General features: G+C 46.5%; 5 protein-coding genes across 5 annotated transcripts; 3 read left to right on the top strand and 2 right to left on the bottom strand.

The window, feature by feature from the left end:
* Window positions 1–779: 779 nt before the first annotated feature.
* Window positions 780–1520, top strand: C7M61_004159 (uncharacterized protein; the record flags this gene model as incomplete). Its single annotated transcript, XM_024859483.1, has 1 exon — window positions 780–1520. The coding sequence occupies one exon, from the start codon at window positions 780–782 to the stop codon at window positions 1518–1520; it is 741 nt and encodes a 246-aa protein (XP_024712455.1).
* Window positions 1521–1571: 51 nt separating this feature from the next.
* Window positions 1572–2539, bottom strand: C7M61_004158 (deoxycytidine monophosphate deaminase; the record flags this gene model as incomplete). Its single annotated transcript, XM_024859482.1, has 2 exons — window positions 1572–1581; window positions 1818–2539. The coding sequence occupies 2 exons, from the start codon at window positions 2537–2539 to the stop codon at window positions 1572–1574; spliced, it is 732 nt and encodes a 243-aa protein (XP_024712454.1).
* A 560-nt stretch (window positions 2540–3099) lies between these two features.
* NCR1 (sphingolipid transporter) lies at window positions 3100–9681 on the top strand (the record flags this gene model as incomplete). Its single annotated transcript, XM_024859481.1, has 2 exons — window positions 3100–6701; window positions 7458–9681. 2 exons carry the CDS (start codon window positions 3100–3102, stop codon window positions 9679–9681), a joined length of 5826 nt encoding a protein of 1941 aa, XP_024712453.1.
* Window positions 9682–10827: 1146 nt separating this feature from the next.
* Window positions 10828–11640, top strand: C7M61_004156 (uncharacterized protein; the record flags this gene model as incomplete). Its single annotated transcript, XM_024859480.1, has 1 exon — window positions 10828–11640. One exon carries the CDS (start codon window positions 10828–10830, stop codon window positions 11638–11640), a length of 813 nt encoding a protein of 270 aa, XP_024712452.1.
* Window positions 11641–11661: 21 nt separating this feature from the next.
* C7M61_004155 (uncharacterized protein) lies at window positions 11662–12030 on the bottom strand (the record flags this gene model as incomplete). The annotated part of the gene is made up of 1 exon (XM_024859479.1): window positions 11662–12030. The coding sequence occupies one exon, from the start codon at window positions 12028–12030 to the stop codon at window positions 11662–11664; it is 369 nt and encodes a 122-aa protein (XP_024712451.1).
* Window positions 12031–12091: the final 61 nt, after the last annotated feature.

Below are 12091 nucleotides of genomic sequence, written 5' to 3'. Positions count from 1 at the left end.
TCGCTCTCTGAAATACCGGGCCGGCTTTCTTCGCGAAAGCGTGAAATTATGGCCAGTGATTCATGGGATTCGTAAAAGACCCCCTGAACGGCCTGATTGCCCGTTTATCGCATATCTCGAATATGCGCCTTTCCTTTTCTTGATTTTTTGACGATTAGCCGGCCCAGATCCCGTAAACCGGATTTGAGTGTGGCGTGATTCTCTGCTGTAGAGGTATAGCCAATGGAAGCGTTTTGAAAAAGGCCCATGCTTTCGATGATCGGATCCATTGACCTGCCGACTTTTCTGGACACTTTAGTCTTCTCTATTCACGATTTCAAACTATTCGTAAGTCACCGACCAGATTCCTGAACCGGATGTCGGGTTCTCCAGTTGAGCATTCCTAAGACTGCTGTGATTGACTCCGGCCGAGATACACTTTTCGCAGTCAAGTGTCTGCATCAGTGGCCTCCCAAATATGAGCGATAGCAACGAAGTAATATCATAATCGCGCCATTTGTGCTAATTGAGCATCCAATATTTCATCAATGTATTTGAGCTGCCAATGGCTGTTCGTTGGGCGGTTCATCGGCTCTTGAACTAGGTGTCTGCCTGCAGAGGAGCTGATGTGGGGTGAATCTTGACTTCAACCGGGAAGATGAAAATCATTCAAATACAAAAATTCTCATGATCCCGATTATCAAAACTTTTCCCTTCTACTGATCCCCAGTATCCCTAGATTGAAGCCATTGTAACCCATTCAACTCACACCAGTACCTCACACAAGCGCCGTGCCGAATATGCCTTTAGAGATTTCCTCAACAGAGCTGAATCATCAGCAAGACATGTCGCTTAAGTACCTCGACTCGGCAAGAAAGATTCTTTGTATAGGCAGAAACTATGCCGCTCATATCAAGGAGCTCAACAACATGCCTCCATTGCAGCCATTTTTCTTCCTTAAGCCATCTTCCTCAGTTTTGCGTCCTAACAACGGTCCATTCTTGGTTCCAAAAGGTACCAAAGTTCACCACGAGGTCGAGTTGGCCTTCACCTTGAACAAGACACTCAAAAACTTGCCAGCTACTTTCTCTCACGAGGAGGCTTTGGATGCAATTGAAGGTTATGCATTGACAATCGATATGACCGCCAGAAATGTTCAGGATGAGGCTAAGAAGAAGGGGTTGCCCTGGTCAATTGGCAAAGGCTTTGACACTTTCCTTCCTGTGTCAGGCTTCATCCCAAAACTGCAGATACCAGACCCATACAAGGTTCGCTTACAGCTTGCTATCAATGGTGAAACCAAGCAAGATGACCTCACCGATTTGATGATATTCCCTATTCACAAGATATTGAGCACTATGTCATCTATCATGACCCTTGAGAAGGGTGATCTTATTCTCACTGGTACTCCTAAAGGCGTTGGTCTCGTGAGTCCCGGTGATCATGTCCAGGCCACCTTGAGTGTTGATGATAAGGTATTGGAGACTATTGACATCAATGCGGAGCAAAAAGATGGCCCTTATGAATTCAAAGAAACCTAAACAAAGATTCCCTCCTTGGGCGGGACGTATTGTCTTAAAACAACACGAGCCTCATTGAAGACTTTGTGGGAATGTTCATCCATGGAGTAGCTCTGCGCGTAAACTACCTGCTTTATGCCGCTTTGCACGATCTTAATGGAACAGGTCAAACATGGACAGGTGTTGCAGTAAAGGATTGAATTCTCGCCGGCAATTCTGTCCCTACCGGCTTCAAGTAATGCATTTTCTTCCGCGTGTAAGCATAAACATGTAGATAAGGCTGCACCGCTGCCTTGACCTTTGTTACATCTTGGGCACCCTCCTTCATTACAGTTAGTGAGGTGGCGAGGTGTGCCGTTGTATCCTGTTGCCACAACTCTATTATCCTTGACAATCACACAGCCGACCCTGCGCTTCATACAGTTGGATCTCAATGCAGCCAAATCAGCTAGACGCATGAAGTAAGCGTCCCAAGTCGGCCGAAGACGTTCTTGATTAAGAAGGTCTAGTTCGCTTAGCTTGATATATAGGTCCTTGAGCGATGTGGAGGTGTTGATGACTTTGATGTGCGCTTGATTGTTGATCTCAATTAGTGGGTTGGAGGCATTGAAAAGTAGGTCATCGGACTGCTCTATGAACAGGCTTCGGCTTAGAGCTTGAGTACCCATTTTGAGTTCGTGCCTCTGGAATCGCAAGTTCAATGGGGCATCTATCGAAAGATGAAGAAAGAACGGTCTCTTTTGGAGAGCCTTGAGCATTTCAACGTCGTCGATATGGGAAAGAACAAAGTTGGAGCGCCAGTTTTCTGTAACATGGTCCAATAGCGAATCAAATGACCCAAAGATCATTTGCCCCAGGTCTGATGATGCCTGCTTCAGTTTAGTAGTCCCATTGGACCCATTTTCTGCACTGTGGCCATTTTGAACGGCTCCATTCTCCTGGCTAGCATTTATGGAAACAAGCGTGAATCCTTGAAAGGAAAGGTATCTAACAACCTCTGATTTGCCCGCTGAAAGGGTACCAGATACAGCGATGAACATGGTGATACGCGTAGAGTATTAAGATTAAAGCGCGACCCATTAGAGATGGTCCGAACAGCTATCACCCTATAAAAATTCATCAAACAAACACAGCAGTCCGTAAGTCTAGAATCTTGGACCCTTCGAGAGCTTTGTTCAAACAGATGAATTATATTTTGCTGTCTTAAGGGACAACGAAAAAGTAAGAATTCAGGGATTCTCAGTAATCTGGACATCCAGTTGCATTTCTACAAAATGTTGCTATCACACTAACATTTTGCAAAATAATTCTTGCCGACATTTCATTACAAAAGTATTCAACTCCACAATCTTTTAAGCACTCTTCAGAATAACGAGAAAGTTCACCTCATTGGTTGACGTTGCAGTCGGGTGCTTCAATCTGCAAGTCGATCACTACCTACACCTTGCGCTCGCGATAGTCGTATACATATACTCTTATCAGATCATTTCGCCTTCCAATCGCTACGATGAATTTTACCATATTTCTCCAAATATTGGTACTTTTCTGTGTTCTGGGTCTTGCGGGCAAGACGCCAGTCAGACAGGAAGGTTATTGTTCCATGTATGACAATTGCGGGAAGAAGTCGATCTTCGGTTCTCTGATTCCCTGTCCTTCCAACCAACGTGCCGTGAAACCTTCTGACGAAGCCAAGGACCTTTTGGCTCAGATATGCGGAAGTGACTTTCCCACAAATGACGGCGTTTGCTGCTCTTATGACCAATTGATCAACTTGGAGCTGAACCTCAAGAAAGCTGAACCATTGATAAGTTCATGTCCTGCTTGCCGCAAGAACTTCTTTGACTTCTTTTGCAAGTTCACTTGCTCCCCTGACCAATCCACATTTGTTGAGATTGTCGAAACAACTGAGGCAATCGACACCAAAAAGGAGATTGTTTCGGAGTTGACCATCTTTACTGACCCGGACTATGCCTCGGACTTTTTCGACTCTTGCAAGAATATCAAGTTTTCAGCATCTAATAGCTACGCTATGGACCTTATCGGTGGCGGTGCTAAAAACTACTCACAGTTTTTGAAGTTCTTGGGAGACGAGAAACCGCTTCTAGGTGGATCTCCTTTCCAAATCAACTTTGAGTATCAGTTGGCTGATAACGAGGACAATGGATTGAAGCTCAACTCCGGTGAAATGAAGGCTTGTGATGATGAAGTCTACAAATGCGCTTGTTCTGACTGTCCTACGTCCTGTCCGAAACTTCCCAGGTTTCGTAGGCTTGATAGACAATGCCACGTTGGCCACTTACCGTGCTTTTCGTTTGCTGTCATCATGGTTTGGATAATAATTATTTTGATAATTGGCGTCTACCACATTCACATTGCCAGACAAAGGCGACACCAAATTGAGCAGTGGAACAGATTGATAGGAGGGGAGGAGCACCACACACACGCTCATGATGACAGCCCCATCATTGACACCCACATCAGTCCAAAGAATAAGACTGTATCTTTCATGTCTCAAAGATGGCAGTCGTTCCGTGAGAGTGTTGTTATCGGGCTTGAGAGGTCTTTCACCAACATTGGGTTCCATTGTGCCAAATTCCCTGCGATAACCATATCTGCAAGTATTCTTTTAGTAATCTTATGTGGCAGTGGTCTTTCGCGGTTGACATGGGAGACAGAGCCTGTCAAGTTATGGGTCAGTCCTAACGAGCCCGCTTTACACAACAAACAATACTTCGAAGATACATTTGGCGAATGGTATAGAATTGAACAACTCTTCATCGCTAGTTCAGAGAAGGATAAGGCAGTGCTTTCTTGGGAAAATGTGCAATGGTGGTTCGAGAAAGAGCTTGAGCTCTACACTCTTAGAGATTCTAACAATAAGCTGATTGGCCTCGAGGAATTTTGCTTCAAACCATTGGGCGATGCGTGCGCTATTGAGTCCTTCCCACAATATTTCGGTGGTGAAATCGGATTCTTGAATGAGAACAACTGGCAGAAGCAAATTTCTTCCTGCGCTGAGAGCCCTGTTGAATGCTTACCACCATTTCAGCAACCCTTGAACAAAAAGCTTCTTTTTTCTCTGAGTGAAGTTTTGGAGTCAGAGGCTTTTGTTGTCACAATTCTTCTCGAGAGTAATTCAAGCAGTCAAGATTATCAGTTGAGAGTGACGGAGTATGAACATTCATTGCAGAAGTGGATTAAAGGTTTGCAAGCAGAGCGCCCGGACTTGAAGATCTCCTACAGTACTGAAAGCTCACTAGAGGAAGAGCTTAATCAGTCAACCAATACGGATGTCAAGATTGTCGTAATCTCGTACTTGGTGATGTTTTTGTATGCGTCCCTCGCTCTTGGTGGCAAAATTCCGAAGAGCTTAAACCTCAAGGCTCTTATCAGAACGAGGTTTTTATTGGGTTTGAGTGGCATTATCATCATTCTCCTATCAGTGGTGTCGGCAGCAGGCGTGTTCGCTTACTTGGGTGTGAAATCCACTTTGATCATTGCTGAAGTGATTCCATTCCTAGTCTTGGCTATTGGTGTTGATAACATCTTTTTAATTGTTCATGAATTACATGGCATCACAGAAAAGTTGCCCGAAGTGGATGTTGAGGATAGAATATCCCAGGCCTTGGGTAAGATAGGCCCGTCCTGCTTCATTAGTGCTGGCGTACAAGTCATGATGTTTTTGCTTGCAACAAGCGTTCAAATACCTGCGGTGAGAAACTTTGCATTCTATTCAGCTGGTGCTGTCGGTATCAACTTTTTGTTGCAAATGACAGCTTTTATTTCCCTCCTTTCTTTGGATCAACACAGACTTGAGAACAATCGAGTTGATTGCGTCCCATGGGTACAGCTTGATCATCAAGTTGCACTCGACCAGCAAGACTTTACTGTTGATCACATCGAGTATGACTTCTCAACATACATTCGCAAAAGCTATGCACCTTGGTTACTCAAGCCTTCAAACAAAAGAAAAATACTATCTGTGTTTTTGGTCTGGCTCGGTATATCATTGTGTTTGCTACCTGGTATTGAGTTGGGTCTTGATCAAAAAATAGCGCTTCCATCGAGCTCCTATCTCGTTGACTATTTCGAGAGCGTCTACAAATACTTGAACGTAGGACCGCCGGTCTTCTTTGTCGTTAAAGATCTTGACGTGACGAATAGAGAGGAACAGCAGGCACTTTGTGGCAAATTCTCAACTTGCAACGAATATTCACTTGCAAATATCTTGGAACAAGAGTTTAAAAGGTCTGAAATCTCAACTATCGCAGAGCCTGCTTCTAATTGGTTGGACGATTTCCTCAATTGGCTTAATCCAGCTCTTGATCAGTGCTGCAGATTCAAAAAGTCAGCCTTTGGGGAAGAGTTTTGCTCACCTACAGCACCAGAACGTCAGTGTGAACCGTGCTATACCGACCACAACCCACCTTATAACAGTACTATGGAAGGATTGCCTCAAGGTAGAGAGTTCATGAAGTTCTTCAGACAATGGATTACAGAGCCTAGCGATCCATGTCCATTGGGAGGAAAAGCGACGTATTCCAATTCGCTTAAGTACAACTCTACCAAGGTCGAGGCAAGCTACTTCCGCACTAGCCACACCCCAATGAGGTCCCAAAAAGACTTCATAGTGGGCTTCAAAAATTCGATTAGAATCGTCAACGAGGTCAAAGAGTATATCGGAGGCAAGATCGACGTTTTCGCTTTCTCGCCATTCTACGTGTTTTTTGTCCAATATCGAACGATAATTTCACTCACATTTACCACGCTTGCAATCGCCGCGGCTATTATATGGTTTGTGAGTACCCTTCTCTTGGGCCTGTTCCGCACAGCAACAATTTTGGTTGTGACAGTGACCATTGTTCTTGCCAATATCGGAGGTGTGATGGCATTATGGTCAATTTCATTGAACGCTGTCAGTTTGGTGAACTTAATCATATGCCTCGGTCTCGCCGTGGAATTCACGGTGCATATCGCGCGGGCATATTTGACAGCCGGCGAAGAAGAAGAAGACGAACTTTACGACAGCTTCATGAACAATGAAGCTCAATTTTTACAGGATAAAAGAGCTTCACTGGCATTTAAAGCTTTGAGTCTGGTCGGAGGATCTGTGCTTGGCGGTATTACAATCACCAAATTTATTGGCATCAGTGTACTTGCTTTCACAAGGTCCAAGATATTTGAGGTGTACTACTTTAGAATGTGGCTATCCTTGGTAGTCATTGCAGCCACACATTCCCTCATATTGTTACCGATATTGCTTAGCATCTTCGGCGACATATAAGTCACTGGACCTCGGATAAGAGGTCTAAAAAAATCGGAGGGGTTAAAGATGTGCGCCTAAAAGACCTTACATTAAATGGGCTTAGACGAAAATTTATTCATTCACGTTTTGCAGAGCAAAGTTGCACGGCGGAACCGAAGGAAGGTCGCAGTGTTATGCAGCGTTTCGCTGTTTTGGTGCGGACTATCGCTCGAATAGGAAAAAGCTGCTAGCAATCTGCGATTCACTGTGCGTTGCTCTCGTCTCAACATAGAGATGGAAACGTGACCATCAAGGCCCCGTCAGTCTCCCTGCAGGACAAAATTCTCAAAGTATGGGCAATGTTTTTCTTTCCTCTTTCAAGCCCGGAGCGTTGAAAGTACTACAATAGTAGCAACAAGTGCTTGCGAAGTTATCCATCAACATGTCTTTTTCTTACACCTTCAAATGGTATGTTTTCTGCACAAAATTACTGCAATTGATCTAAAGCGAATATAGATTAAATGCCAAAGCTACATTCTTTTACCACCACCTCAAATAATGGGGGGCAATTGATGACTTGCACCAATTGACGATGAGGAGCCCCAGAATTCGGGATGGACCATACTGAATATCTGCCCCTTCAAAATCAATTGCAATATGCTCTGCGCTTCTATATTGCCATACTTATTATGATACTAACGCCACAGGCCTAGCGGTCCAAATGAAGTCATCGTGACCGGTACTTTTGATAACTGGTCTAAATCCTACCCGTTGGTGAAACAGACCGACGGCTCTTTTGAATTGAATGTTCCGCTTGACAGAAGCGGCGAAGTTCTCTACAAGTATGTCGTCGACGGAGAATGGACCACCAGTAAAGACCAGAAGACTACAAGCGACTCCTCCGGCCACACCAACAATGTCTTAGAACCTGTGAAGGCCAAGGACTACAAAGGTACTACCTCTAGAATTCCAGAGGCTGGTGGTATTGGCGCTGCCGTAGCACAAGGCTCTTCTGCCACTGCATCCTCTCATGCCGGTGATAAGGACCTCAAGACTACTGTTTTGCCATCTTCAGAGGGCAAGCAGACTACGTTGGGCGAGCCAGGTATCTTTGTTCCACAAGCTAAGGATACCGAGGCTTTAGCTGCCTTCGAGAATGTCAGAGACGTTGACCCCAAGACATTGAATGAACCAAAGGATGACGAAAAGTTCACCAAAGAATTGACCCCTGAGGAGAAGAAGAAGCAGAAGAAGAAGTTGAAGAAGACACAGTACAAGCTTCGCAAGAAGCAGCAGAAACAGGCTGCAGGCGGTGCTGCTGTCGGAGCCGCTGGTGGAGCCGCTGCTGGTGGAGCTGCCGCAGGCAATGTTGGAGCTAAAGCCACCGGTGAAGACAATGACCAGGATAACGACCAATCTGAGGACTCTGAGTACGAAAAGTCTCCTGAGCCTGACGCCGTTGAGGCTACAGTCACTGGAACCATCCTTGGTGCAGTTGGCGGTGCTGCCACAGCAGGTGCTGGTGGTGCTCTTGTCGGCGCCCTTGGTGGTGCCTCCGCTGGTCAAGCTGCCCACAACTACTCTAGCTCTCATTCCGAGGATGCCAGCACAACCACCAAAACAGAGGAGACAGAGGCTCCACAGACATTGGACCCTGGTAGACAAGCCCACCTTAACATTCCAGGCAGCATTGCTGGTGTCGACAAGGTTCCAACTCGTGACGACGACAACTTAGCCACAAAGACAAAGACTCTTGACACCTTAACCTCTTCCGAGTACGTTGACTCCAAGGATGAGGATGCTCCTGGTAGCTCCAGTGCTGCTGTGGGCGGTGCTGCTGTTGGAGTAATTCCAGAAGACAAGAAAGCCGAGGCAACTACTCAGGATGGCCTCTCCAAGCAGAAGGAAAACACTGAAGAATACCCAGTCAAGGGTGACTTGACTCAAGCTGGTGCCGCTGCTGTTCCCGTCACCGCTGTTTACGAGGACAAGAAGTCTGCTCAGAATGGCGCTGATAAGCCATCACCTGACGATGCTCTTGAGAAGCAGAAAGAGAACATCGAGCTGTACCCCGTCAAGGATGACTTGGCCACCGCTGGTGCTGCTGCTGTTCCTGCCACTGCTGTGTATGCGGACAAGAAGACAGACGGTGGTGCATCGAAGGTTGAGCCCTTGGACAGTGACAAACTCGCAAAGAACATAGAGGACAACACCGAATTCCCTGAGGATCCACAAGCCAAGGAGGCTGAGGACAAAGACAAGAAGCACGATGCTGCTGTGGTGGGAGCTGGTGCTGCTGCTGGTGTCGCTGCTGGTGCCGTTGGTGGTACCGCAGCCTCTCGTGGAGCTGGCGCTGCTCCAGCTAAGGAGACTACCGAGCCTGCCGTTCCAGTACAGCCTGTATCTCAGGAGAAGGCTGCTCCCGTTTCCAAGGCTGCCGAGCCCAAGGTTGATGCTCCTGTTGCCTCCAAGGATGGCTCTGAAGTGCCTGGTGTTTTCGGCAGCGGCTCCGCCGTGACACCAGAGGTTGGTCCTAAGGAGGTCAGCGCAAAGGAAGTCGATGCCGCTCCAGTAACAAAGAGCAACGACCACAGATACGACAGCGAGGACGAGATCATCATCGCCCAAGGTGGTGAAAGCGTCAAGCAAGTCGAGAAGAGAATCCAGGAGTGGGAAGGAGATGTCAGTGTTGAACAGATCCAACCATCTCCATCCGAGGCAAGAAGATTGGCCGAGGAGGCTCATCTCCTGAAGCAGGCCCAGCTTGCCGCTGAGAGAGCCCAAGAAGTGGCCAGTCCATCTAACCCACCTGCTGGTCCAGTGAAGGCAGAGAAGAAGACCCCCAAGAAGGCACAGAAGGCTCCTAATGCAGCACAGCAACAGGCAACCAAGACCAAGAAGGGCATTCTTTCGAAGCTCAAGAAAATCTTCAAGTAAGCAGATTTTGTGCTGGCGCTATCTTTCTAGTTATTTTTTTTCGCATTGGTACCAAACTTCAAACATGTTGAATGATCTTTTTTTACCGCTCCATGTCAACCATACATCCCTTAATACTATATAGCTTAATTGTACTATTTTGCCATAAATGTGATGCACCACAAACGGAGCTCTTCAAAAGCAATGCAATAATGTAGAATTTTACATGACAAATCGATGAAAGATGTACCTCCCGGCAAAACTACAAATGCGTATGTGCTGTATCCGATTTCTTATATGCTATAATACATTTTCCCTGTTGAACTATTGGGCTAGCATCAGCTAGCGGGCCTCGAACTGAACCATTCTTCTAGTTCTGGCCTTGTAAATGACTCTGTGGCCACACTCCTTACATCTGATGGCATCGCTCTTGCCCAAAGAAAAAGAGGCACCGCACTGAGCACAGTTGTACTTGACACCCAAAGACTTGCTGGTGATGTGACCATGGGCAGCAGCAGCGATCGACGAAGGGGCACTGAAAGCCTCTCTTTGAGGTGACGACATGACTTGTGTGGATGAGGCGGTCGATGAAGTAGACGTTTTTTTGCGAAGACTCTGAGAAAGAGTTGGTTTCGCTTTTGTGCCGGACCATCAATAGAAACCCAGATCAACAACACCTGGTCCGATTCGAAAGTATCTGGAACAGACTTTTTTCGGTGAATGCTTTATGATTCCGCTAGGTATTTCTGCTCGTGCAGATATGAGTCGGTGAGATCTCTCGGTGAGAATCTTAAGTCTTTTCAATCCAGTCACATTGGTGCCCTATACTTCTGTCCCCAGTGCCAGGCCATAAAGTGTGATGAATGCAGCAATATCAAGATCCGGAGTAAGTATTGCATCCGTTGCATGGTGGACTATACCGAGAATGCTGGCCAGACTCGGTGTCTGAAAAACTGCTTTGAGTGCCCAGAATGTATGAGTCCTGTTGATGTCAGAAGCAGTGATGAAGTAGGGGACGAGGGGAGGGGAAAGCGCTTTTTTTTCAATTGCGTACACTGCAGCTTTGAATATAAAACGAAGGTTATCACCAGACCGTCGCCGCTACAGCAGATTTTGAAGAAGGAACTACCAGATCAACATGCGAAGACGGTTGCGAAATACTCGGCCATGTACCAATTGAACAATCAAACAAGGAGGAAAGATAAAGTAAGTCTATCGCATATGCAAAGACTTGCTGCCATGAAAATAAAAGAGGTGGCCACAGACAATAAACATGAGACCATCATATCTGAAAATGGCCCTCTAGATATCATGGGTGCGGTGCCCGAGTACCACCAACAGCCCAAGGGAGCAAAGTTGGCCTACAAGCATAGTATCAGCTGCGGTGAATGCCGACATGAGCTTGTCTCCCCTGTGGCCGATATCAAGCTGATCAAAATACTAGCGAAGAACTACGCTGGCGACATTCTTCCAAACTTGGCTGCAACTTATATCACAGGAAAAGATGATGACCTGGACGATATATCCTGCTCACTCAGCATAATCAATAACCTTTCTTCAAGCATAAACGTCGTTGTATCTATTTACGGTAAGGTACCGTCATCCCTCAACGAGGAAGACATAAACGTCTCGCTACCGGTGTCGAATGTTAGCATCCGAGGGAAAAAAGAGAAGATTGATACGATTGACACGATTCCCACTGCCCTTTTGGGTTGCAAAACGAAAGCGGCGCAGGCCCAGCAGGTGTTACGAGGCCGCCCCACAGACCCAGTGGAATACGGTGCCAATTGGGCCTCGATTCCATTCACAATCTCACTCGAAGAAGGTGAAGCAGTACCTGAATTTCTCAAAATCCCATTTCATGTGGAAGTGGAGACAAAACTCCCGGAAGCCTGGAAGCAGTTCAGTGCAAGGCGAGGCCTACGCTTCAAATACTGGGCCATCGCAGAGCTCCGCCATTCTGATTCACCGAATGAATGACCAGGTGATGCCAATTGAGGTTTAAAAGTCAAGAACAAGTACTCCCGCCACAGCTCTTAGATGCCGCGTATCTAGCGTACTTGCACTTGAGGTTGGCGGCTGTTCCTCTTGTTCGGGCAATTCCACATCCTCTTCCTCCACCGAGGTATCACCAAACTGATCAACGTTTTGCAGGGACTGAGTTGCCTGAACGACATTGTCAATGCCATCGATGGCTGTTGGTGGTTCTTCTTCAAGTCTCACATCATTAGCTCTCACTATGGCTTCTTTGATAAAAAGGCGCATATATTCCGTGGAAAGCGCGACAGTGGAAGCTGTGATTCTCGTATCTGGTTTTTGAAATGCAACGTCGTGAAACACGCGTGCCACAAGCTCAGGCGGCACCGACATGAACTGGTTGCAAAAATAAAGCGTTGATACGCGAATGTGTGGAGCCTGAAGAGGTGAGCAT

This window comes from Candidozyma pseudohaemuli (genome assembly GCF_003013735.1).
Source record: "Candidozyma pseudohaemuli strain B12108 chromosome Unknown scaffold00012, whole genome shotgun sequence".
In the NCBI taxonomy this organism is placed as follows: Eukaryota; Fungi; Ascomycota; class Pichiomycetes; order Serinales; family Metschnikowiaceae; genus Candidozyma; species Candidozyma pseudohaemuli.
Note: the sequence above shows the minus strand (reverse complement) of the source record. Positions and strands in the feature narration are given on the sequence as shown.